General features: G+C 43.9%; 2 protein-coding genes across 13 annotated transcripts in view; both read right to left on the bottom strand.

Annotated features, from left to right (window-relative positions):
• The window catches only part of atp8a2 (ATPase phospholipid transporting 8A2), a 56,387-nt gene extending 35,560 nt beyond the window's left edge, over nt 1-20,827 (bottom strand). Inside the window, exons 1-19 of one of the 12 annotated variants that reach the window (XM_086190695.1) lie at nt 20,548-20,827; nt 16,403-16,510; nt 10,512-10,689; nt 6,887-6,986; nt 6,203-6,301; nt 6,055-6,100; nt 5,773-5,813; nt 4,172-4,245; nt 3,926-3,995; nt 3,592-3,719; nt 2,901-3,012; nt 2,464-2,632; nt 2,175-2,302; nt 2,005-2,082; nt 1,042-1,130; nt 776-820; nt 474-549; nt 207-395; nt 76-125 (exon numbers count right to left, since the gene is read on the bottom strand). In XM_086190695.1, coding sequence (XP_086046821.1) covers nt 76-125; nt 207-395; nt 474-549; nt 776-820; nt 1,042-1,130; nt 2,005-2,082; nt 2,175-2,302; nt 2,464-2,632; nt 2,901-3,012; nt 3,592-3,719; nt 3,926-3,995; nt 4,172-4,245; nt 5,773-5,813; nt 6,055-6,100; nt 6,203-6,301; nt 6,887-6,986; nt 10,512-10,689; nt 16,403-16,510; nt 20,548-20,590 — 1,823 coding nt within the window. In that variant the 5' untranslated portion in view covers nt 20,591-20,827. Of the gene's footprint in view, nt 1-75; nt 126-206; nt 396-473; nt 550-775; nt 821-1,041; nt 1,131-2,004; nt 2,083-2,174; nt 2,303-2,463; nt 2,633-2,900; nt 3,013-3,591; nt 3,720-3,925; nt 3,996-4,171; nt 4,246-5,772; nt 5,814-6,054; nt 6,101-6,202; nt 6,302-6,886; nt 6,987-10,511; nt 10,690-11,333; nt 12,574-15,616; nt 15,824-16,402; nt 16,511-17,303; nt 17,319-18,087; nt 18,159-20,547 lie in introns of those variants that run through there. The other 11 variants (XM_086190696.1, XM_086190697.1, XM_086190700.1 and 8 more) reach the window with 11 other exon arrangements.
• A 1,060-nt stretch (nt 20,828-21,887) lies between these two features.
• On the bottom strand, nt 21,888-27,237 carry rnf6 (ring finger protein (C3H2C3 type) 6). The gene is made up of 4 exons (XM_086191971.1): nt 27,144-27,237; nt 25,932-26,087; nt 25,524-25,688; nt 21,888-25,304 (listed from the first exon to the last, which is right to left on the bottom strand). The coding sequence occupies exons 2-4, from the start codon at nt 26,077-26,079 to the stop codon at nt 23,464-23,466; spliced, it is 2,154 nt and encodes a 717-aa protein (XP_086048097.1). The 5' UTR covers nt 26,080-26,087; nt 27,144-27,237; the 3' UTR covers nt 21,888-23,463.
• Nucleotides 27,238-27,746: the final 509 nt, after the last annotated feature.

The following is a 27,746-nucleotide window of genomic DNA, read 5'->3' as shown; positions in this document are numbered from 1 at the left end:
ACAGGAAGTTGGGTTTAGTGCTGCAGTCTAAGGTTACACAGTTGGCAAAGGTGAGAATATTTCTGTGTGTATTACCTTGAAAACTCCAACACGTTTAGTAGCTCGTAGCTCATCTCTTTTCCTCTCTGAAACGCACAACGAAAAAAAATCAGCATCTTATGTTACACAAAGAAACTCACATACATGCACACACAACATGGACTCACGGCTTCGATGATGACTGAGTGAGGCGTCCTCGCAGTGAAGACAAAGCCCAGGCCTTTAGCTCCTTTGACCAGCGCTCCTTCATCAGGCGAGGAGGCCTGGTAAATGATCTGGTTTCCCTCTCGTTCTGGAACCACCGTGTGGCACACTGCCATCATTGTCAGGAACTCGCAGATCTGAGGTGACGTGGGCTGAACAGATGAACCAGAGAAGAGTTAAAATCAGGAAGAATCTGTTTGATTCAAATATCAGAGAAACTTTAAACTTACGTGTTCTTTTTCAATGTTCTGGATGAGAGCCGGGTCGTCAAACTCTGTCGAATTGTGGCTGTTGGATGGCAAATTGCTGTGAGATTTAAAGAAAACAGCAATTCCAGGAGGAGTTACTCTAAATATTACGTGGGAAAACTAGCTTTGATCATTTCCGATACGATAAAAGCAGTATTACAGGCTAAAATATATGAAGCCTTCTAAGCATGCTGATCTTAAATTGATAAAAGCGTATTAGAAAAAGGAAGACGATAGTGACGGGGGGAGAGAGAGAGAAAGAAAGAAAGAGGAAGGTCACTAACCTGAAGTCCTCCATTGAACGATCACAGTCAAGATCAGGGAAGTGGCTGCGGCCATGAATGAGGTTGTATTGCGAAAGGGAATCAGTCAGTTGATGAGTAGATTAGTTCATCCGATTACGCATGCAAGAATTTAATGAACAGGTCAGTCAAATCTATGAATTAGTCAACTTTACTGCAAGTTCATCTGAAACGACGGAGAAGAAAACTGTGATTTGATGGAGTTCTTTTGTATGAGGTGGGCGAGAGCGAGGAGAGAGGCGACTGACCCGTAGGTTATCCCCGCGATGGTACACTTCTTAAAGTGCATGACATTACAGGTCAGAGTTCCTGTCTTGTCGGAAAAAAGGTACTTCACCTGTGAAGAAACATCCACTGTGAAAGCAGGTAGCAGGAGACTTCTCTGACTGTCTTTGCGATTGGGAGTCTGCACATGCTGCTTTATTTTGAAAAACGACTGGATTCACAATGCCATTCATGTCAAGATTTCCTGTCTGGTTCTATCTTCTCAGTGCAGCTTGACAACTCATCTCAGAAAACAAACTTGTAATTTGTTTGAACTTTACACATGTAGCATTTTTTTTAAATTGTATTTTGTCAGATTTGATTTGATTCTCAGGAAAACTCACTTCATTAACTCTAAACTGTTCTTAAATATTAACCAAGCATGACAGACAGAGAGCGGGGGGGGTCTGCTGCAATGGTAACTAAAATAAATGCATAATGCTACATGATAAATAGAAATCTTCAATCAAACCCAGTGATTGGTGATCAGCATCAGCAGGTACTGCTTTCAGTGATCGGAGATTGCCGATCGTCCCCAAAAATCCTGACTCTTGTAGTATGTAAACTTTTATTCACAGGTATTCCTTTTTTTAAACTCTATTTTAATGCCTTTTCCTCCCATTTTTCTTTCCAACTTTCCAACTTCGGTTCACCCTATCAAACTGACCTGCTCCACCCTGCTCTGCAGCTCTGGGCAGAGCCGTGGACTCCAACATGCTTCCTCCATCAAATGCGGAGAGGTCAGTTATAGTAACCAGAGGAGGCGCTAGCGTACCGACAAGAAGGACACAAACGCTCATCTGGCTTCCCACCTGCAGACACGGCCAATTGTGTCTGTATGGCACACGCGTTGGTGAGCAACGCTTCCCTACCTGGGCCCCCTTTCTTGGTATTTCTAGGAATTCCCATCCTATAGCCAGTGACTAGGAGGAGTAGGAGGGACTGACCTGGCCCAGTTCCTCGTTGAGATTGGATGTTCGAGCCATTGCTGGCGTGTCTGTCTCTGAGTAGTACATCTCCACATCCTGAGGTTCAAAAACATATAAAACAGGATTATATATATAATATAATACAGTAAAACTGCCCATATGTGTGACAAACCAAACACGGTGCTTACCCAGTTGATGAACAGCGCCTGTGTGAACTTGACTACCTCCAGTGTGACCAGCAGGCTGATGGGGATCAGGTTGTTGTACAGGATAATGAATGTCAGCAAGTTGTAGGCAAAATTAGTGGAAATGTCTCCTGAAAACACAGCAGAGTCTCTTTTAATCTGGCGCAGCTTCCTTCAATCTCCACCCAAATATAAACACATCTCTATGGCTCATTTCTGTGTGTGTATGTGTGTGTGTGTGTGTGTGTGTGTGTGTGTGTGTGTGTGTGTGTGGGTGGGTGTTTGTTCTCACCAGCTCGAGACAGGTACCAGCAGGCATCTTCAGTGTGTTCTCTGTTCCAGATGGCGGCGCCCACAGAGCTGACCAGGGCCATGACCAGCAGGATGCCAAACAGGACCAGGATCTGCATGTTGGTCACCCGCTCCACATTAGACCGCTTCAGTGGCGCCTTGGTGGAGTTCTGGGAGGAAGACAGGCCAATGAATTCAGGTGGCTTCTTACACTTCAACACTTTCTACTCCCTCATATTTTACCAATGTAATTCATGATACGCAAATACAAACATCCAGATGTACTACAGTTTTGTTTTGTTTTTTTGTGGCAGAGGAATACGGTGGCACCACAAACACTGCTGAAGAACAGAAGCAGCTTGCTTATAGACTGTTCACACTTACATCAGATCCAAACTATCCATGATGTGAAATTTAAATCTAGCTCAGATTATTTACCTGCATCAGTTTGGAGTCGTGGCCAGTATAGACAACAATTCCCACAACCCACTGGGTGTTCCTGAGCTGGGCACCACGCAGTAAAACCTGGTCTGGACCCAGAGGAGCAGGACTGAGCAGTAGAAGAGAGGACAAGCAGGAGCAAATTTAAAAGAAGCTGCAATTTATCTGTTCTCTTTAATTTAAACCCCCTTGGTAAATAATAAATCATGAAGAGTGCAAATGTGGCATTTCCCTTTTAAATTCTTATGATTTTTTTATTATTATTTTGCACTGTATAAGATGACTGTAACATTGAAATTAAATAGTTGTACCCTGCAGACTTTTTTAGGTCTTTACAATTGATGGTCTCAAAAGGACGCATTAAGTAAACAACAGTGAATGAACATTTGCTGTAGTTAATCAATCACAGATCAAGAAACAGTGGCCCTCATTCATGAGATTTTTCTTCCTATGACGGGATTTTTTTTTGGCTCTCGATTTTGTCTTACAGACAGTAAGCAAACTATTAGGTACCTCTTGCAAAATTAAGATCTTTGCAAGCCTGCATGATTGACAGGAGTTAAAAATATCGTGCCTGTACGACAAAAATGAGGGCAAAAAAATCCTAGCGCATAAGAAGAAAACTGTGTTAGAAGATTTCATGGATCAGGGCCCGTTCGTGTGTGTGTGTGCTTGTGATGTGTCTCACTTCTGATTTTCCAGTCGCAGTGTACCAGTGAAGTCATACAAGTGTCTATTAGGACCTTCACACTCCAACCGACCTGAGAGACCCATCAGATCCTCCAGGGTCTGAAGACCGGCTGTGAGCGAGAGACCCTGGAAGAACACGACCACAACACAGCAAGTCAAGTTTATTTTGAACAGAATCAGAATCACAATCATCCCCAACCAAAACTAAAGGGGGGAAACTCGAGATAGAAAAAGAAAAACAATCAGAGCTCGTTCATCTGGAGCCAGTATTTTTCTCCTTAAACGCTCTTTTTCTTCCTGCGTGAGGGTAATTAAGTCTCTGGAGATTCTACCTGTCGGATCTTCAGGTTAGTTTCACCGTCTAGGTTGGAGGTCTCTGTGTAACACATGGCCTGTGGCTCACTGTGGAGAAGAGGCATCAAACCACATTAACCCATCATTTGACAGAAAATGTATGAGTCACATTTAAGTCATTGAAAGCTTCTGTTTTAAAGAGATTTTTGAAGGTGATACAAGAGAAACTTTCATACAACAAATATCAAGACCCTGAAACATAGAAACACATTCTAGAATCTTACCTGGAGGATACAATAACCATATCAGCTGGAAGGTGTTGCCCATTGGTCACCTTCACTATATCTCCCACTGCCACCTTGTGGTCAGGAATCAGCAGTGCAACGGAGGGACAGAAGGAGATGGGATGAGGGGACAGGTAAGGGAGGAAGGGAGAGGTATTTTAATGAGTGATAGGTTGATAGGTAGTCGACAAGCTCTAACGTGACAGCGAGCACAGCTTCAACACAGGCAGACCAAAGTAACACAGAGAAAATGACAAGCTTGTAGATAAGCAGATAAGAGAGGTGAACAACGTGAGTTCACTGATCCATTCAACACCAACAAACGTAATCCGCCTCCCACATCAGGATAACATCAGGAACTCAGGTCTAGGAAAGCAGGCTCCTGGTTCTGAAGGTATAAACTTGTTTTTTCGAGCGGCGATAAGCTCCCCAACACACGTTGACTGCTGCACGGCTGCTCCGCTCAGCTCCTTCTTAGTGATGCCTTAACACACATCGATCTTGTTGCCCTTGTCCAAAAATACAAGGGGAAAATACTGCCACCAAAAGTGATTTATAACTTGGTTCGAGGAAATCCAGACTCACGGTGCATTGAGTTTATGACATAAGCAATATTTGTCATACTGACAGCCAATGTTCTTAATTTACAGAGGGAAAGGCTCTTGAAAGCAGCTGGAGCAAATTCCTTCACCTGTTCTGACCCTGTAACAAGGGGCTGAATTCCTGCTATGCACTGTTGTCGGTCATATTAACGAGGACTCGGATTTGATTTGACCTGCAAGACCGGAGAGCACGCTGCTAGGGGGCATAAAGAAAATTACTGAATGTGTTCAGGAGGAACAGTCAAGGAAATAGTTGCAGATTCCATGAGAGAATACACTGAATCCTCTTGCGTTAATTCATTACAATGTTATTATTGTCAGGCCCTTATCGATCGGACTGTTTTTCTTGTTTTAATTTACTTTATGTGGCATCCAAAGCTTAGAGACACAGAAAAACCTAGCTGACAATTGATTTTATGAGAGGAGAGACCATTTTACCCTGAGATTCTGCACTCCTGCCGATGGAGAAGCGCCACCTTTAATACATCCATCCTGATTTCACAGAACCAACTAAAGTCCCCACCCCCCTTCTTTTTAGCTTATATGATTACTGAGCATATGGAGGAAAACGTGGATTAAACTGGATGATAGGTTTGAGAGTTTGTAAAGTGATGTTTTTGGTGTCGTTAGTAGCTGGTCTCCATTCGCATCAAGCTAATAATATGTGCCGATTGTTCTGTGACTTCTAAAGTCACAGAGAAGTCATGCAGGGAGGGAGAAAAAGCTGGTCTTTGTGAGTACAAGAAACCAAACTACTTGCAGGCAAGTTACACCTTTTGGGTGAAGTATCACTTTAAGTTAAACAGAATAAAATGACAAAAATACATTTTACAAGAAGGTAATAATACTACTATTTATTATCTAATTTTAGATATATTCCATTCAATGCTCTAATATGTGCTAATGCTAATGTGGAATGTAGAGCTGGATTTAGAACAAGAGAGAAAATGACATTGCAGACGAAATGAGGGAGAGAGACCGAGGTGACGTCTGCGTTACCTGTTTCCAGATGATGGTTTGCCAGGCTCCGCTGCGCAGCACTGAGAGAGCACAGGGACAACACAGCCGTCACTCAGTCAGCCTATAGAGAAGCTCTCATACAGTATTCATACAGACCAAACTTTTGTGGCCGATGCTATAGTGAGTGATGGACAAGAGCCATTCACTCTGCCATGAAAGGAAAACAAAACCAACAGACACAAGCACAGTCATGGAAACGCAAAGAGACAGCTGATGCACATTAATAGTGCGTGCGCACAAACACACACACGCAGCCAATACCTGTTGTCTTCTTCTTATTGACTGTGTTGTCTGCTTTATGCCTTTTCTGTAAATAAAAAGATACATTCAATTTAGATTAAGATGGTGACAGCAAGTTCTGTGCAGTACTGCAGGGGGGTGGTGATGGTGGTGTTTTGGAGGGACTCACGTAATCCTCTATGATCTCTTTGATTCCAGCCACGGTGAGGATGAAGATCAGAGGGACCAGCGTGGTGTAGCGACCGGTCGGTGATACATCAGGGATTTGCTGATGAAACGCAAGAGAGGCGGCACTCAGAAATCATCGATGGTAGATGTCAAGAAACGCTGTTTAGACGCTGGTTACTGTATTAGGTTGCATAAATACTTTTCAAGCGAAACACAAAGCCTGGAGCAAGAATTTAATGTGATAAAATGAAGACGTATTAATAGGGTTAGTCTGCGTCAGCCCATATTAGCAATTTTTTTTTACCAAATTAACTCTACAAGTGTTTTCTTTAACAGCCTTTATTGGCTTTTCACATAAAAATATAAAACAAATACACACAAATAAGATGATATACCCAAGCCATTATATGCTGACAACTCTAAATACTATATCACCTCCCTCCCCCCTGAAAACCCCTCTTTCAGCTCTTAAGCTATTCTTCATTTTGTCAGTTTGATGCCAGAAAGAAGATCATACAAGTGTAACCAGTAGTTCTTTCAGCAGGATTACACCAAAACCATGAACTAGATCTTCATCAAAGAATTTCCTGTACCAAACTGTAATCCTTCAAATATAAACAATGCGCTAACAGCTTTGTGTGTGTGTGTGTGTGTGTGTGTGTGTGTGTGTGTGTGTGAGGGATACCTGCATGAGTGCGATGAAGAGGAAGAAGGCGTTCGCAGCCCGCCTGATCTGCTCGTACAGGAAGCGGGGCAGAAAGGTGAGGACCCCATACTTTGTTGTACTACCAAGGAAGACATCAATAAAGTAACATCACATTACTGCGGGAGGAAATCTACAGTTAATGCACCAAGTATGGTAATGATTCAACCAAAATGATCGTAATGGCTGTAATGAGTCTGTTTGAGTTTGAAACATCGCAGCACTTCAAACTATTCAAAACACTCAACTGTTCCCAGGGAAGAATGCACGAGCTATAAATACACCAAAACTTTCAATCCAACAACCTATATTTAGACCCAACACCACAGAAAATATGTATAAGAGGGCTTGGCCATCTCAACTCGTGTGCCAATCAACTGCATTGATCAGATAACTGTATCGATTATAGCTAGGTGCTACCGTAAGAGCTTTTAGAAGCTAAAAATAAATCAAGTCAACCTTCCAAAGAGAACCTGCCCTTTTTTCTCTGTGTGGCCTGAGTGAAAGTAAGAGCTTCTGCAATGATTTTTGTTTAATGGACATTTATGTGTGTGTGTGTGTGTGTGTGTCCGTCCATAAGTGCATCCTCTATCACACTGTTCTGAGGTAAAGCCACAAGCCCTTTTCTGTCTACCTCTCACACAAAAACAAAAGAGTAAAGCAGCAGTGTGTTTGTTCCATGCTGGACATGGACACTTGTCTAGATCCCTGAGAGTAGAGAGGAGCTGGTTAAAACCATGGTAGAAATATCATCATTTCAAGTTTTAACTATCACTATGCTTCCAAAACAAAAAACAAAAAAAACCCTCATTGTATATATGAAGGTTTGGGACCAAACTGTACTTTTATTTTATCAACTTAATTACATCAGTGCTAAAGAACATTGATTCACAATCAATTCCAAATTCCAATACCTGTGAGCACGTCTGAATGAGAGAGAAAACTATAAAGACCATGTGACATGACAGCTGCAATAAGTTCAAGCCCAACACACAGTTAGGTGAAATGTGATTGGTCTGAAATATTTGTAGTACGACCTGACTGATACAGAAAGTATGAGGTCACGATGTTCTGGGTTAAACCAATGTTGACATCAATGTATCAGATGATATACATATTTGTTGTTGTTTTGTTTACAAGGATATCTTAAATTATGGTTATCTAACACTCGTGACAAAGATATTTTATAGAGGCAGGATATTATAAGAGAATACATTTTACTACTCAAAATGATATAAATGACCTGAAATATTAAATATAATCCCCTGAGAATTTAATAACCGCAAATCATCATCCCAGCCATCTCCATCCATCCATTTTCTATACTGCTTATCTGTTAAGGGTTGTGTGTGTGGGGGGGAGGGGGGGGGTTAAAAAGGTTTTGACTCTCTCAGGTGGTCGAGTGGCTAGAGCGTATGCCACCTATGCAGCTGACCCCGGTTCGGATCTCAGTCGGTGGTCCTTTGCTGCATGTCACCCCCCCCCCTTGTTTCCTGTCTGTTTACTGTTAAATAAAGGCGTGTATGCCAAAAAAGGTTTTCAAACTTGACCCGTACCACTCACTCATCCCTACTAAATACTGTCGAGCATCGACTAAATTAAGCAACGGTCTCTCAGGCCCAAAGCGCAGCAACAAAAGCATTTTGCGAGAGGGTAACGGCTCTCCAGAGACGTGTGGTCATATTTTAATTGTGTGTATCAGTGCTTGCAATACTCCAGTGATTTTTTTTTTTTTTACTCTGTACATGAGTGATCGCTACTTCCTGTATGAGCCAGCAGATCCATCTACCTTCATCCAGTAATCAAAGACGAGCAGTAACGACTCCACACACCAACATGTTTCCACCAGATCAGAGAAAAAAGGTGGTGGAGGACATCTGGCTGTGTTATTTCTCATACTATAGATGTCCGACTCTCTGGTGTTAACAGCTGTTAGCTGCAGGAGTGATGCTGTCCTGCTGCTGTTTGGCTTGGTTGTGTTTTCATAAAACTAAGCAGCTGTTCTTCCTGCATTAAAGGCTTGAAGTTATTTAAGTCCAAGAGCAGCCAGCAAGTGCTTGGAGTGACAAAAATTAAGGACAGGTACTTTGTTGATTGTAATGAAAATCTCATGTCGGAATTTAATGGGAATGCTGGTAACTTTGATGCATGTGTGCGTGCAGGAAAGAGGCACTTATGCTCAGGTTGTGTAAAAACAACTGCAGGGACGGTGAAATATAGACGTGGAGGACGCGGCGGGGGGGGGGGGGTTGAGTGTAGAGATAAAAGCTCCAAGGCTTTAATCTCAGGAAACAAATCAATACAGCTACTGAACCTTTAAAGCATAAAGAAAAGAGTTTCAGGGGCTCTGGGGAACCTGTGGTCACACCCCCTAGCCAGAGCGCTCCTGACTCTCCAATCAGGATGCAGCAGGGGCAGAGCATCACACGTTATCCAATCAGATGAGCAGGAGAGCTTCTACATTAATCTCATTAGCAGAGCTGGAATTAGATCTTTTAAACATGATATTGAATCTTCTGGAAATGATTGCAGACCAGTGAACATCTAAATGACAAGGCCTCCTTTCACAGAGCGCTCTGTGGGTGACAGGACACATGAATAACAAAAGATGAAGACAAGACACAAATGACATTTACAGTAAATACTGTTTGGCTCAGTGTTGCATGCTTGAATCATGCAGCTGTGATTATATAACACATGGAAGGACAAATTTAACTCCCATGTGCTGCTGAGCCAACAGGGGCCACGATACAATAAGTGTAACGGTGATCAGGTGTGACCGTTGTGTTCGATTTGCCGTCAGCTTCTCCACAGATCAGAGGACCACACCGACTATCTTTGACCAAAATCAAAGGAATCACCCCAGACAGGGTTTTTCCCTACATGTAGACAACAGTGCTGGTGGGGTTCTTACTTTTGAGAGCTTTAAATATTCATGAGCATATATTGATTATGTCACGTTAGGCTGTGTCGGACGTGCAATTTTCAACTGCAGTCACACACACACTCACATGCTTGCTTCACCCTTTGGGACCGCAGCAGAACTGCAAATAATCACTTAATAAGTGAGTTATTACAAGGCCTTATCAATGGAGGTTTGCTTTTAAAACCCGAGTCAACCAAACCAACCAAAAGCCTATTTAAGTTATTTCAGGAAATGTTTAACATAACCTCAAAAAGTCTACAAGTAGCAGGTAGAAGAACACATAAAACAGGTCCTACACTCGACCTTCAACCCAGTGACAGGAGTGTAAAAGCCATTGTGACTAAATATCAACTCTGATGGTGTAATCGCTTTTAAAATCGCTTTCAACTCCCCCTGCACTCTGGGATAGACTGCAGTCCAAAATTAGATCAACCTGTACAAACACAAATCAGCTGTCAACAAGTTTCATAAGTCTGTTTTTTTTTTTTCCATTTTCTAAGAAATTAGACAAACTTCACGTATTCAATTAAACTTATATTATTGTTGTTATTCGCCCACATTCTCTTTCTTTCAATTATCCTGGTGTGCAAAACAAAACAAAACACAAGTTTGTGCACAAGACACACACACACACACACACACACACACACAAACACATCACGGTAAAGAGTGACCTCCTACCTGACATGGTTGTCGCAAAACTTGGTGTTCTGTGGCCGGTTGAGCAGCACCGTCCGCGCCGTGGCGTCTACGGGATCTGCCTGGGAAGTGGTCCCGGACATCTCATCATCTGCCTTGCGGTAACCGGCGGACGAGCAAGCAGGTCCTGCACCGTTGGATTGATGAGAGAGAGGCGAGGCTGGGTGAGTGCGAGTGGGAGACAGAAGGGAGAAGAAGAGGAGGAGGAGGAGGAGGAGGAGGAGGAGGTGGTGAGGAGGAGGGAGGCAGAGACAGAGACATAGACGGGAGACGTGGTTTACAGTTCAAAAGCAACCGATGAGTACCAGAGGCTACTGTATGCTGATGTGTGCTGAAGCGGCGGGGTCGATTCAATGACGTTTACCGCCCCCCCCCCCCCCCCAACCCTTGTCTTTCAGTATTATTGATACAGTCAATGCATACGCGCGCGTTTCGCGACGCCCACGGGACCCCCGCGTATAATGGATGTGCTGAGGGATGCACAATGGCGAACAAACACACCGGGTTTGTCTGTTTTATCAGCACGTGTCCACATGCAACACACACAGGAGGACATGACTGCCGTTATAAGGCTCAAATGATCCCCCTCCCTAAAAAAGTGACAGGAGAGGATGCAACTGCCGGCTCTCTACCTCCCCCGCCCGCCTTGGCTTTGTCACCTTCGACCGTTCGACAGCGTCGTGATCTCCGATGGTTCACCCCTCCCGCGTGAGCACCAGGGGCAAGACGTTTGTCATCCTCGAGTGCGCCCGCCCGGTGGTCTATGTATGGTAGTAACCGTTAACAGCAGCAGAAGTAGCAGACCTGGGCGAGGACAGATGCAGCAGCGCGCCCGAGCCTCCTCTCTCCTCTCTCGGCTTCGCTGAAGCTCCCGGAGCCGGTGAAAGATTCTGGCCCCTCACGCTCCGCCGTGGTGTCATCTGGCCACTTGCCGCCTCGGGAAGCCTTTTCTCCGGTGCGATTATCACAATCTCCTCCTTCCAAATTGACGCCAAACGGCGCGCTGCTGCCAGCCCAGACAACGAGAGGAAGCCATATGGAGCGCCTTTGGTGCTGCGGGGGGGCCAAGCCGGGGCTCCGCTTTTAAAGGGCCAGACGACCGATAAGCTCAGACGGGTCGAATGACATGCCGGAGGCAGGAGCCATCCTTCAGGAGATCACCACTGACAGGTCTCTCTTCACATCTTTGAAGTACTTCCCAAATTTTACTATGATAGCGTGTCATTAAGTACTTCTGTTACTACAAAACGGTACATCTACGCTAATAATCTCTCCCAAACACTACACCTAAGAACTAATCAATTAGTTGAAAATACTGTTTTGATGACAGTGGAATCATTTAGCTTTTACTCCAGGAAGAACAAAACAAAACATCAAAGATGCTTTCAGACTATTAAAGAGTAGTGGGAGACGTATTATGTTTCTTTACTGAGGTATTGATACCACTGTATGTGGTATCACTTCACAATACTAGTGGTAGTACCCAAATTAAAGTAACGTCATTCAAAAAGCTACCAAAGTAAAAACACAAACTCGATGTGATGTTTCAGTGCCTATGTTCATGTCTGGAACTTCTCAGGGTGTGGTGAAATTGTGTGTGTCTTTGTTGTGCTGCTCTGACTGTGTCTGAGTTTTCAGCTTCAAACTTTGAAAGTACAAAAACTTCATCTGGTCAGAAGAAGTACAGGTCCTTTACCTAAAAGTAGAATTACCCAGATAAAATAGCACAGGAGTGAAGTTCCCATTCAACTTGAGTAAAAAAAGTGTTTGATTTAATTATAAAAAGAAGAAGAAGTAAATAGTACACATTTTTCATTTACATTTATATTTGTGAACTGAGGTGCTTGGGAGCGTTCAATAATGGCACTATTGACCTCTAAAGGTCAAGTTAAAGCGCTCTGTGTGTGTGTGTGTGTGTGTGTGTGTGTGTTTTCCAGTTGATTATGTCCTTTTGACGTTTGCAGACTTTAAATTCAAGCCACATCATCACCATCATCATCAGGTTTTTCTATGCAAAACATTCTCTTCAAAGTACTGATGGCTTCCTATAAATGGAATGGATGAGCGATGACCCCCCCCCCCCCCCCCCCCATATCCACAAATACTTTCTTAAAGTAGAGATACTCCAAATACAGTGCTTGAGAGAAAATACTTTCCACTACTGTGTTGGAAGGACAAAATAAACCATTTGAGGAGGTCACCCTGGGCTTTGGGAAATTGTGTTGAGCATATTTCCAATTTTCTTGGCAGTTTTATAATAAGACTAATTGATTAATTGTGAAAATAACCAGAATTCCTCGGCCAATAATTATTAGTTGCAGCTCTAATATTCTTATCCTTCCACAAGAGTCCTTTGAGCTCACTTGCTATTCCTATATTCCTATAGTATGCCAAAAATTGTCATGTAAGCACCTATTTATTTAAAATATACTGAAGAAGGATTACACTTTTGATATTGTGGGATCAGTGCATTGTGTGTGTGTGTGCGTGTGTGTGTGTGTGTATGTGGCTGTAAGTGAAGACAGAAGGCTGGTTGTATGAATAATTTAGAAAACAATAAGTACTTGCAGGGTTTAGCAGATTGTGTTTCCACAGTCCTGAAATACGATTTCTGCTACATTTCCACAACAAAATAGTGAAGGAGAGACACTCACCCACTATCTGCACATGGAAAAAAGTCTTTAAGTCAAGGACACTCACCTAAAAAAGGTCACTGTCTGTAACAATGTGTGTTTATTAAACACTTTTCTACTGAACAAACGCTGACAGTGTGCGGGTGTCTTTCTTCCTCTCGTTTACTTCTGCACCTACCGAACAGACTATAAAATAGATGAAAGATCCTTGTCATCCCTCCTTCATCCCGCCATCCCTCATCAAAAACCAGAGTTAGCTTAGTGTCATTATATTCCACTCAAACTTCTTTAGGGAGAATAGGCGAGGAAATGAGGAAATGACACCAGCTGAAGGCCTGTGCGTTTACATCTGATTACTGTATTTGCATTTGAAGTGTAGTTATTTTGCATTATTAGACAAATATTCCCATTTTTCAATCATATTTCATTGCAGCTATCTCTTAGTGAAAGAAGTGTCAAACCTTAAGCGTCTGTCAAACCTCCAGCTGCTACTCCAAACCATTACGTTTCTTCACAAAGGGTCAAGAGTCAAAGTCTATCAGAGCCAAACGATAAAAAGCAGCGTATCTCTCATCTCTCGATCTCTGACCAGGCTATTATCTCTGAACCAAGCTTAGTTATGTATCACAATCCTAAATCACCCCGCAGTGCAGCTAGCAAGAGGAAGTAAATCAAGAGAGTGAAGGATTGTCAGGAGATGATTAAGGATGACGCTAGGTCATGGGGGAGAGTAGGGCAATGCACATTATGTCATCTTTTCTCACCAGTCAATCATATTTTCTATATCAGAAGTTCTAAAACTTTCCCTGAAAAATTCAACCCCCCATCTTTTACCTCCTTTAACTCCACAAAAGGTGCTAGCAAGACTACTGCCGCTAGCATTAACACTAGCTTTGTCAAACATGGTACTGGAAGTCCCGGAGCAGATGGTTTCAACAGTTGGGACACTGCCATCAGCCGCTTTGCTGCGCCTGTTGCTGCTCCCATGGGTGTGGGCGTGATCATTTTTACCATTCATCCATATTTTGCACGTTTTCGAGTGTTACATTTTTCCTCAGAACATTTTTTCTGCATCCCTAGAAGACTCGCCTGCGGCCCTATACTCCACCTCGATTGGCTTGTTCTGGGTGTTCTTTACATGCAGAGCGATCCGGGTTCGAGCCAGTCAGAGGAGGAGTAGGAGCAGGCATGACAAACATAAAAGTTTTGTTTATTTGTGTGGAATTTTTAGAGAATACTATTTTTGGCGTAGCTATTCACGTACTTGTGCCTACCCCAGGTAACACATTCCCCAGTTTGGGAATCGTGGTTCTATTCCTATCCTAGTTTCTTCCAGAACAACAGGTATGTCCTGCAGCCTTTCACGTTACCTTTCAAAGCGGATCAATAATGTCTTTCTCAGCAGTCAGCTCTGATTCATTTCTGAGCGGATCAATGCCTCCGTTACTCATCTCTGGTGGAGAAGAGGCACAGGCACCCCGCATCACTCATTACTGATGCACCGATGATGAGTCAGCGCCAAACCCCAACAAAGCACAGCCAGGTCAATTACACATTAAGTGCCAGAGCTAGGACAGGTAGCTGATAACCCATGCCCCCCCCCCCCCCTCAAAAAAAAAAGTAGATGGATCCACCTTCGATTAACACGCTGATTGTACCCTTCTGGGAGATACTGCCAACGACCCATTTAGCTGTCAAGGCTTAAAAACTTAGCCAGCAATCTTCACTCGACTGTCTACAGAAGCTTAATATGCTAATTCCCAGTCTATCGAACGGAATAATTGCACTAAGAGTGATCTAGTCACACATGTTACACAACAGTTAGATGAAGGACAGGCAAACATACATGTCGTCATGGCTGTGTTTGAGGCTGAACCCTTCGCTGCACTGGCCTGGTGTCCAACTTTCACTGTTAAAAAGCAGGCTAGGCAGGCTACTGAATAATGCAAAAAGACAGGCTGCATAATTTATCTGCATTATTCAGTACGGCTGAGCATATTTCACCAGAACCTTGGCATGGCTCATAGCTGCTACACGGTGTCTTCAAGGGTGCATTAGCGTGAGAAATTGCGTTTAAAGTAGCAAAAATTTAATTCTTCCAGACAGCTCAGAAATGTAATGAGTCAGAAAGGGAAATAGCTACTGATCATAACAGTTGTAGTTGTAGAGCTAAAATTATACCCAGCTGTCAAAGCAGTCCCACCCCTGCAATACAACACAGATACTTCATGTTATTAGCTGAAGTACTGTCAAAGCAATTAAGATGTGCTGTAAAACTGAATGCACATGGCAAATTAGAGGATGCATATTTCATCTTGGCCTTTAGTAATAAAACTGTCAAACATTGATCAAATTTGTCTATTACAGCAAGCGCTCCAGCAAAACTTAAAGACAACCACCTCACTATTATTAGTAAAACCAAACAATCCCAGCATGTGGTCAGGAAAGCATTACCAACGGAATGGCGTCTGCCTGAGCGACCCCGACGCCCCATGGCCGTCCTTGTATCCTAGCTGGCCTGCAGGCCCCTATACGAAGGTCCCGGTCGACCTGGTCTGTGGTAGCGGGTCCATCTTCCACCATAGCGAAGAAGGAAGTACAACAAGAAAGCTTCTTACAAACCAAGTGAGTGAGCATGATAATCCCCTCTGTGTCTGCTCTGCAACTTCACCTACTGCTAATCCACGCACCGCTAATCTTACAGGTGAGACGTCAACACGCGCACAAATTATGCTCATGTATATGCACATATACACACGCTCTCTCACGCGAGTGAATGTTTGCTGTCACAAAACATGCAGGGCACCAACATGCAGACACACTCAGCCCACAGTCACATACATGCATGCAGCAGCGCTCATGTGCATGCTCTTTTAGGCATGGCATGTCCATACATGCATGCATCGACTCTACAGCATGACTCCAGTGCATATTGATCCATCTTCATCAGAATTGTCTGAATACAAGTGCTCACCCCCACTACCTACAAGCACATGCAGTGAGAGGGTTAACTCCTTCTCAGCATTCGTCACTCCAGGCCCCGAGGAGCTACACAGTATTCGGGGTCCACAGCAGTTTCAGACAGGAACCAGAGTCCCTCTAGACATTGTAGCTCTTGAGGGCCGGGGGTTGGCAGACAACTGCCCCTAGCAGCTGGCCTGCCACATGCACCTTGGGCCTCCGGGCACATATTGGGGGAGAAGGAGGGGGTGTCATCCAGTCTAATTCGAGCAAACTCACTTTTGTCAAACCTGTCTGTGAGACGGGCGCGCATGGTAGCGCCGGCACCCAGGCTTGGGTCCTGCAGTTCAGATGACTCCTGCCTAATGGTGGTCAACACTAACTGCTCTGTGGGCACCAGAGAGGTCGCGGCGGGAGAAAACAACACACACAAGACAAAAGGTCAATATTCACATAACGCACACACGAGACACTGTAAATGTGTAACTGTCTCTCGGGGCATCCAACAGTCATGGAAGTCATGCCTGTTTCTGAAGGTAACTTGCCCAAGAGTGCCCCCTTGTGTCCAGCTCACATAAATACCTTGTTGCTGCAACCCTCTATCTCCTAAGAGGCATCTTCAGTAACTCGCCTATCATGACAACCAGTCATTATCTTTCCAAAACAGACGCATTGTTGGCAGTTGAACAGCATGACTCATGTAGAACAGAGCATAAACTAGACCTCCTTAACATGTGGACTGTTCCTCACAATGTTATCACTGTTTGTTAAGCTTTGTGAAGAGCCATTAATGCAGAATACCTTTTTCTGAGGAGAGTTTTCAAGCTAGAATTATTTTCTATCAACCACTATTTGTTGTCCTGCTGAATTTTCAACAAAAATATTAGCGTGTAAGTAAATGTGACAGATTGGTAACTGTAGTCGTCATCAGCAGGGCAGAGCACTAATTGGAGCAAAGAATCAAGGGGTCAGGCCCCAAGAGATTAGAGGACAGACACCACGGAGAATCCAAGAGGGAGAGAGCGCGCACGCACACACACGAACACACACACACACACACACACACACTATCTGATGCTAATAATAAAACACTGCTCCATTTCCATCCAGTTCTTTAAATATGGCATAATATTCATAAACAGATTCAGTGACTGTCAAATACTCAGTAGGTGTTACTCACCAGTGAGAAAAGAGGTGTGAGACATCTGATACCACTCTAAGGTATAACAACGCTTAAGACTGCGGCACCCGATTTGATTCCCATTCCCTGACAGACTTAATGTTAATTAAAACCTGCCATCCTAGAATGACAGTCTGAATTATTACATTAAAATCATAATTATGTGCAGAAGGCAGTGCATCATTGAATTTGTTGGATGGCCCTGTGATTAAAGGTCAAGATTATTAGATATTTTGAGAGGATCAAATGCCTCTTAAAAAAAAATTAAAGAAAATGTAGGCAGGATATCAGTGTGGCTGCTGTGAAACAATGTTAATGCCGCCCCTGTGTCCATTTCACCATTCAGCAGCCTACGTCAGGTGCTGTGGCGATGCGAACTGCTAAGTGTTCCGTTACTGAAGAGAAAACCAAAACAATAAGACATTATTCTTAGATTTAAATGCTAAATATATTTATTTGAGGCACTTTTATGAACACATACTATGTTTATACTCTGCTTGATTCTGGTATTTTTGTGAGAAAATGTAAATGATGTAGTTTGTATAGCAATTAGCCTTCCACCGGCTAATTACGTTAGCTTACAGCCCTTGACTCAGCATCCTGAGTCCAGATTTGTCAGGCATGGTTTGGATAGAAGTTGGACAGTGTGCCAGCATAAACAAGCTAATACGCCACATGTGAGCTTATTAACAGTCATACATTATTTGCGCAGCTCTCTCTGAGGGCTTTCATGAAGATATTCCACATATGTGTTGGTAAAATGAGCCCAGAATGAGCCTCTCACCTCAGGTCGATCAGGGGATGTTGCCCTGTGATGTTGCTATTGCCACCCTGTGGTCTACTCCGTGAAGTTACCCACACCTGACAAACAGGACATGAGACAAAACGTTTGGGTTTCCAACACAGGTTTCTCCTTTTTCTTTCTCTCTCTCCCTACTCAAGCAATATTAGTGTGTGATTATGCTAATACACTAAGCTAACTTTGCACAGTGTTTAACAAGAAATAGTTATGGGTCTGCAGAACAGTGTCTACAATGTCAAATGACTTCCGGTCACTTGTTGTTATAAGCATGTTTCTCCCATCCTAAAAAACAAACTACGACAGTTACTATCCATCCATCCATCCATCCATCCATCCATCCATCCATCTATTTTCGATACCCCTTATCAGTTAAGGGTCGCGAGGGGTCGTGGGGGGGTTGGAGCCTATCCCAGCTGACATTGGGCAAGAGGCGGGGTTCACCCTGAACTGGTGGCCAGTCATCGCCATCAGGAGCAATAAGGGACTGTATCTCACTCAAGGACACTTCAACATGGTTCACGGGGGGAAGTGAGCAACCAGCAACCTTTCAGTTGCTACACATCCACTCTAACTGTGAGCCATACCGCCCCTTGACAGCTACTAGTCAATGTTAAATGTATATTATGTTACAATTGCATAGAAGAATGCATTTTAGTGTGGCTTTTGACATACTCCACTCTCACTCAAATATCACTCATGTTTAATCTAAAGCACAACCCAGTGTATTTTTATGTTTCATTGATTAAAAAAAATCTGGTAACAACATGACAGTTTAGCTCCTGGAATGAGGAGCAAAGGCTTGTGTAAAGTCACAAATCCGCTCTCGCTACTCTCCTACTCTGATCTGACATTTCTGTCTTTGATCTTTGACAGCAATCTAACAGTTCCGACTTTGATCTGACACCCAGATGATGCCACTGAGCATCCAAAGCTATCCCAGGCAGAATCCTGATGGGCATCTGCGTACCGTCATTCTGCCCGAGACATCATCTGGCGACTGACATCAAACTCAGCACACAAAGTTTTCTTGCGTTCATGGAGCGTCTCAGTCTGTCATCCTGTCATCCCCACCATCTGGCCAAGACATTATCCGGGTGGCGCTTATCATCTCTGACATTATCCAATCACAATGTGCCATCATTTAGTGTGTCGTCGTCCCCCACTGACTCAGTGACTCACTCAGTGACTGAGTGATCTCCTGGCCCCGACCCCAGGCACTGTGGCAAAAATACAGATCTGATGTGGAAAAAAATGTAAATTTCTTTGTCATTATGGTGTAAAAAAAAACAAAACAAAACAAAACCTTTTTTTTAATCTCTGAGCCTCCCGCCAGTAAAATGGAGCCACAGGATCAGAACATCATATGTGGTTCCTTTTTAATATAAATACGTGGGAACCTCATCTGACCGGAGGACAGTGTGGCCCAGTTGGCGCTCATCTCTTCTAACAATATGCCCTGCTTTCTATTTCTGGAAGCTGCAAGAGGCATGCAGCAAAACACACACACACACACACACACACACACACACACACACACACACACACACACACACACACACACACACACACAACAGCAAATTACAATATGTGCCAGTCATTATTAGAAGCTCCTGGAGCCAAACACTTCTCTTCCAGGACAATCCAATGCCATGTGTGAAATAATCCCATTCCATGTTGCATTGAAACATCACCATCTGCCAAATCTGGGCTGAGGTTGATGAGGCGCTGTCCTCCAGAAGAATCACCTGATGTTTGCTATGGTGAAATTCCCCGCGGGTCATGAATGCTGCTTTAAAAACACAGCAATGATGGTGTTAATATGCACATGTGCATGGCTTTAAGGTGAGGTGAAGGCTCAGAAGGAGTCACGTGTTTTTTTAAGTCGGACTAGGCTGTTCTTGAACTGATTTATGGGCTAAGATTGGATACTTGAATATAAAATAACTTAATTCAATTGACTTGCCAGTGTGTTTGGACAAGTCAGCACGTGAAGAGAAGTATCAATGCAGCATCATTATATAATAGCCACTGATGGCCCATAGCCAACAGAACATGCCACACATAAGGTCGTCCTTTCCGTCGTAATTAAATGAGCGGTTATCTTTTCGAGATGTTACGACACCATACGAATCGTTGCAGTCCAGCAGCGCTTATGAAGGGCAGCCGGTGCAGGGCAGATGGTACCAAGCTTGTCCTTGCATCCCAAGCCGGTGCCAGATAATGAGCCGAGGATGACACGACCCCGCATGCATGATGCAGTCCGCACCTATCCGCGTTATTATTACGCCTTAGACAATTAAATGCGCATGTTTATGTGCAGGCCGCAACACCCTCAGTATTAACAGGCCTGTTCCTGGGAGTGATATAAACCCCAATTCACACTGACAGACGGTTCGCCAGAATCCAAAACAAGCGACAGATTAACGTTGTTTTTCATCTTACCTCCCTCGCTGTGGATCTTCTTGGCTCTCCGGTTGAAATACATCCTGCTGGTGAGCGAGAGTCGGTCAAGCTGGGACAAGGAGGACCGAGCGGTGGCATGCTCATGGCTCACTGACAGAGCCGGAGGAGGCTGCTCCAGGCCCGGACTCCTGCTGCTGTTGCTGCTGCTGCCACCGCCGCTGCTGCCACCACCGCTGCGGGCTGAGGATCATGATTGCTCCGTTGGACCGCGGAGGTAACGTTGTAGAGGGCAGCTTCAACCAGCATCAAACCAGAGGGGATGAGCAATGCACAATTTCCGGGTAGTAATTTCAAAATAAAGCGAAGTAAAGCCAAATCTGCATTCAGTATTGAATTCGATTATGTGTCATTAGCAGGGCTCAGCCCTTGATGTGAAAACATAAACTACAATTGTATGCTACTGAATTTTAAAAGATACCAAGCTAAAAGTATGATCTATGCATTAGTAGCCTATTACATTTGTATTATGTCATAGAATGGAAATAACTGTTGTACTTCTCATCATCATGAACATGTTTTTAATATTGCTCATTAACAGCAGTGTGTTGATTTAAAACTCTGGAGATTTGCTCTATTAATCAATATAAGACATGACAAAATTGTCACAAACATTTCTCACTTCACACTATTAGGCCATCTGTTAAACATATCTCTAAAATTCAATTAAAAGCTAGATTCATAGACTACTGTGTTGTTTATAAAAAATGAAAAACATAACTCTGTAACACGGAATTGATAGACCTTGATTTTGAAAGATAACTCTCACTTCCTGTCGTTGCTAGTAGCTTTACACGGCCTGGGGTTTCTTCAATTGAACCACGGTGACGCGCATCGAATGATGCCTACGTGCGCGCACTGGATTTCTGCGTCCATGGACGCAAACGGATCAGGTGCAACTCACTTCATCGATGCTACATCCTGAATCATTTGAAGAATTTTTATGTTGACCTTTTTGTTCTCTTAATAGGTAAAACCATTCTTTTTTCAAAATCAATCATAAAAGACATAAAAAATTACAATTTCAATTATGTATTTTTTAACTTTAAAATTGGAAGCAAGTTGGTCACTATAATCACACATACTAGACAGTGTAGTTGGCAGAAAACAAAACAATGCATTGAATTAAGCAAAGTATTATTTATCAATTATTTTATTCTCAGTTTGACGCACTAAGCTGTGTGCTCTTTCTTGTCTGATCCCGATAGTAGCCTTCTGCTGGAAGTTATAAGATAATCATCTGTTGACTTACCCCAAGCAAGTCCACGATTAGCTTTAGCTAATATTAGCCGCTCAAAGTCCTCTTCAAATATGGCGGACACACACATGTACACCGTCTCCAGGCATAACAAAGCTGCATTTTATTCCATTACTGTTGAGGAGCAGAGATGAAAACCCATGTCATGTTTATTACATAGTAACATATTTATCGTAATTGTTTTTACTCTCATCACATTGCAACATAGTACACATTCATGTTTCAAACGTTGATTTCCGTCTTATTAAATAGGAACAGAATAAATATTCACTTCTGAAATGAGTGGCCAAGACCTCTCTCCGAGTCTCTGGTGGACCTTCACTGAACAGAGGCTTTCTGAGAACCAGGTTCATTCGGTCACTGGACCTTTCCTTCAACACCCCCAAACACACACACACACGCACACATATAATTAAACCATACACATTTTAGCCCAACTCTCACACTATCTTACATACTACTTCATTCCTGCAGTTTTGTTAGTGACATACTGGCTGCAGAGATAATATAGTAGCTCCTGTGTTTTCTTATTGTTGATGCGCATGGTGACCCTGATAACTCTCTCTCCGGGTTATTTTACCTCAATAAACAAGCTGTGCTACACAGAAAATGTTGATTTCTGTGTAAAACCAAATCAGATGATACCTTATTACTAACATTGGCTCATTTAAGTAGCACTGAAACTAAAATAGACTGCACTTTGGCATACCCAACCGTGAAGAAACCAAAATGTGTCGGACAGGAATTTTAACCACAAATTAAGAAGAAACATCAAATTCAGGGTAAACAAGACTTTGCTTTTAAGTGGAGATGAAAACCAGGCGTTACAATGGAAGCAACAATTAACAGCAAAACACTATATTTCCTCTCTGTATTGCACAACTCATTAATCTACAACTCTGGATTCCTAATTATAGTGTGCCTTCTGCATGTCATTTGTGCTCCTCATATGGGAATGATGAAGTCGAACTATGAATTTTCAACTGCAATTACATGTGTAAAGAGCACTTAACAAATAATACTGGACCGTACAGGTTAAAAAATTATTTCAAATTAAAAATACATACTCAAACACACCCCGACCAACTGTAAAGGGACACTTTAAAATGGATGCCAAAGCTTTAAAATGGTGACTGTAAAAAAAAAAAAAAAAAACTACAGATTTCCTGTTTCCATTTCTAATAGATGGCATGTTGTTTCAAAACCTTTAAATACAAGCCCTGGTGAGGTATTTACAGGTTATACTGAGTAAATCAAGTCTAAAAGTGATGAGTGTAGTCCAGTTGTGACACGGAGACGTCACATACAGACGGTCAATGTTAGACAAGAGCTCCTTAAGCATAAACGCCATCCATTGATGAGAGCTTCTGAAGCATTGTGACAGGTCACAGGGAAACAGGTCACAGGAAGAGGAAAAAAAAAAAACATTAAATTGCTGAAAACAAAGTCTAAAAAAATAAAGTTTTATTAATTCTCTGCATTTATATACTTTCTTTTTTTTTTGCCCCGCTCTTTTGGTTCTTTCTTCAATGCAACGGATTCTCTCAAAGAAATTAAACCATGAAAGCGCTATGTACATGCAAAGCCCACTTGGGTCTGCTCAGTTCGGCCAGCCAGGAACGTGTTTGAGAGCAAATGGGTCAGTCATGGTGTACTGTGAGGATGGGCTGCCTGCAGATGGGGCAGGTGTTGTTCTCAGAGAGCCAGCGGTCGATGCAGTGGATGTGGAATTCATGGGAGCAGGGCAGGCGGCGCAGCTTGTTGCCCTGGGCATACTCGTTGATACAGACGCTGCACGCGCGTCCCATCTCCCCCTCCAGACTGGCCTGACCGTAAGTACGTGTGGCCAGATTGTCAATCTGCTCTTTGGTCAGGCCACGGGGGTGTTCGTCATCCTCTTCGTCGTTCAGCAAGAAGAACTGGGCCAAGCGCAGGATGGGTAAAGTGCCATTTTCTACCAGGTTGTTAGTGTCTCTGCTGGTGGCCCGTCCCTCTGGGGCACTCACTACTCCTCCTCCGAGTCTGGCCTGGCCACCCTGGTCCTCCTCACTCCCTACCGGCCCCACCCTCTCCTGATCTGCCCCTCCTGTACCAACCTGGGCAGCTGCAGTCTCACTTGCGTATAGATGACTGGCCGGGCCAGTGGTGGTATTTGTACCTCCGCTATCCAAGTGGCTGGGTGCAACAGTTTCAGAATCAGCTTCTGTCTCCATGAGTGAGCTCAGCTCCCCAAATCCAGTCATGATCTGACGCAAGATGGAGCGCAGTGCAGTGGAGTTTGGCTCCCCGAGGCCTGTCTCGCTGATACGCCGCAGCGGAATCCTGATAGTGCTCACATAGGTGCGGATCCCAGCTCTCTCAGACCGGGAGATTGTGCGCCTAAATCCACCACTGTCACTTTCAAATGTGACAGTGTTCTCAGCGACTCGAGCACGAGAACGTGTTCTGCTAGCAATACTGTCCCGGTCCCGGTTTTCCCCAGGTCGAATCCTTCTCACTTGCAAGTCCAACATGATGGTAGGGTGCCGGCGCACCGCTGAACCTCCTGCTCCTGTTACATGTGATTCATTCTCACGTTCTCCTGTCTCTATGGCTGACTCTGTTAGAGCTGCAGGTTCTGCTACAGCCTCCCCTGTCTCCATGGAAACAGAGCTTGTGCCACTGCCTGGCTCAACAATGTGGATGCTTGAGCCACTGATTGCACTGCTGGATGGTGGAGTGTTACCAGGGACAGGGATTCTATGTAAGGGGGAACGACTTCGCCGTGACAAGCGGGATGACACACCGCTGCCTGCAGCAACCCTGCGTGACCGTCCCCGCGATCGAGTCCTGCTGCCACGTGATTCATGTCCCACAGCTGGGGCCTGAGACCCAGACTGGGGTGACACACGGGGACAGTCTAGAAATACAGTCACGTCATCATGTCCCTGCTCTACTTCTGCATTCAGGGTTTGAGGTTGAGAAGGTGTTTGATCAAAAGGAGGCGTAGCAATTGGAGGTGGTGCTAAAGAGTGCAAAGTGGCACCTCTCCTCTGAACAGGGGGTGCCACCGGAGCAGTAAGTGCAGGGGGGCTCATTGAAAGAGTGGTAGTGCTGCTGCGTGTACGACGTGTCTGCATCCTCCTAGTAAGGGCAGGGCGGGGGGAAGGGTAAGGAGCTGGCCTTGATGTGGTTGATGGCCGGGGGTTGGAGAAGGAGGGAGTGGTGCGGTTAGGGGGTGAGGTTGTATTTGGGGCGGTCACTGGCAGCTCAGAAGTGTCCAAGGTGTCATTATGCTCCCCCAGTTCAGGCTGATCGTGGTTTATGTTGATCTCCAGGCTAAAGCGGAATTCCCCACTGTTAGGGTTGGTCCGGCTGACAGCACGCCACGTCTGGTTGCCACTCTGCCCACTGCGAGTAGCATTACCAGTACGTCTGAAAGTGTTCAGCCACTCCAGTAAAGAGTCACCATTAGACGTTTCTGCTCCAGGCTCTGTGCTTGCTGTAAAGACATAAAAATTAATAAAACGTGACCTTGCATTCTAACCCAAAAATCACAATCTGTAGCTCTCCTGTATAGCTTTTCTCCAGGCCAAAGACCTTTTGATTCTAGGTGTGTAAGGGACAGATCATAACATGCAAATAATATTACACGACTTGTTGGTTCGGGAACAGCATTTTAAAATTGTGGGAATGTGGGACGATGCAGAGGTATCCCTACCTGCTCCTCGTCTCCCTCCGGTCCCTCTCTCCTCCCCCTCGCCACTACTGCCCTGCTGCTCCACGGAATCAGCAGTCTGCAATCGCTGCTCAGTGTGGGGCTGAGATGACTCGCGCTCCTTTGCTCCGTCCAGACGTTGCTGGAGCTCCTCAGCAGTAACCTCCCCTGTGAAAGAAATTTGCACGCCTCAGTATAGTCATATCATGATTATTTTGGAAGATGTTGCAATTACAATATGATTTAGGATGTCTTCAACCAGAATAAAAATTATTAAATTTAATTATTTTGATTCAAATATTGTTGGTAAGCTGCTTCAACTGGCTTCCACGTAAGTGGAACACTGCATGTTACATGCTGTCACATACATCTAAAGTCAATCAGTGCAATGCCGTAGCAAGATGTCCTCACCAGGGGTGCCCAGCAGGTTGCTGTCTCTCATCAAGCGGTATTCCTCTTCACTTAATTCATTAATAAAGTGATAATATGCCTCCTCCCTTCGAAGACGCTCTGCCTGCCTCCGACGCTCATCTCCCCCTCCAGGAGGGTCCATCACCATGAAGAGTGCTAGTAGACAAATAAGAAAAGATGTCAGTCTGGGGTGGTGTGTCCTTTCTTGTCATTAAAACAAGGCCTGAAGTCACGTTCAGCCTCCATTAGTTCTAATAGAATTGCTACAAGATTTACAATATGTTTCACCAGAAAAACAAACGCTATATGACAAGCACTTTCAAGCTTAGGTTGTGTGCCACGGTAATGCAAATTATGCAAATACGTGTAGCTAATTTACCTTAATCGTAACCAAACAGTGAGCAATCTCTAGGCAAGGAAGACGGTTTTGACACCGCCATCCATTTTCCTCCGAAAGACACCTCCAGCTACAGACAGGATAAAGCTAACGGTACAGAAATCCGGCTAGCGTCTCTCGTGATTAGCCTGACGGCAAGCTCCGGATATGCAATGTATCTTAATTGACAAAAAAATAATAATAAGCCGTGCTTTAAAGAATAATTAAAGACATTCACACCACAGCATATTCTTCACATGAGCTTGTACTAGCCCACAGAGGCTACGGAAGGCCACGTTGAAGACAGGGGGATAGAGCAACAAAAGTGGCGTTGTCATCCTGGTTAGCCACCAATCATCGGCCTGCTGAAATCGACCGACATGACAAGCTTCCAATTACAGTCTCGCGGAGGCGGGACACAACGATACACCGAGCGGAGGTCTCCTCCGTGTAAACGCAGGGCAAATGAGGAAAGACAAAGAATCTAGTCCGGTTTTATAGGAGCATTTAATCACCGAGTTGTTAACTCCAGTGAATGGTTAGCTGCGGTGTCGCTCCAAAACTACGGTCAGTTTAGAACACATAGCAAGAATACGAAATGATATTTTGAATGCGCAACGCTTTAGTTGCTAACTCAGCGCTAGCAAGTTAGCGTAACTAACGATATCGTTAGCAAATAGCAGTCTGTCGACAGCTGACTCGCGAGCGACCTGAATAACTCTGCACATTAACATCGGATAAAGAGGATATCGATAAGTTAACGTGTAGGGATGTCAATAGTAGACACCAGCACAGTTTTATATGAGATGACAGGGACTTTAAAGAGAATTTACAACCTGACAAAGCAGCTGTAATATGGACGGGCGTCTTCGCTCTCCCTTCTCTCTCTCAAACCAAGATGGGACCAGTGGTGCTACTTTACATCGTCCGTGTAAAACAACATCATTGGCTGCATTAGTTCCGATGTAAAAAAAAAAAAAAAAAAAAAAAAGCAGAATAATGCTCAAGATGGATGAAAATTATACCTCGAGTGAGACCATGTATTCAAACACATTCTGGTATTTCAATTCATTGCAATTCACCAACAATATCCAAAAAAATCTGCATTTATAATTAATGAGGATTTGCAAATTCTTCAAATCCTGTTTGTCTTCCAGAAACTATTTTGTTGATGGTTATCATGATATGTCTTTATTGAGCAATCATATTTTGTTATACTTTGTAGCAACCAGGTGGTCCTAAATGTGCCCTAACGGTGAAGATGTTATTAAAGTAATCTGCCATTTCATTTTCATGGTCTAATCTGCTTCTTCAGAGTATTTTTAGGGTGCACTCAGAGCCTGGTTGGACTGATTTCATCCGTTATGCTCCCAGGGCATGCAATTAGCTGCAAAGCACTGTCTCTTTGGAAGCATGTCCCTTCAATGAATACATTTCAA

Source organism: Aulostomus chinensis, chromosome 21, assembly GCF_037954235.1.
Source record: "Aulostomus chinensis isolate RoL2024-O1b breed Wild chromosome 21, RoL_Achi_v1.0, whole genome shotgun sequence".
Classification (NCBI taxonomy): domain Eukaryota; kingdom Metazoa; phylum Chordata; class Actinopteri; order Syngnathiformes; family Aulostomidae; genus Aulostomus; species Aulostomus chinensis.
Note: the sequence above shows the minus strand (reverse complement) of the source record. Positions and strands in the feature narration are given on the sequence as shown.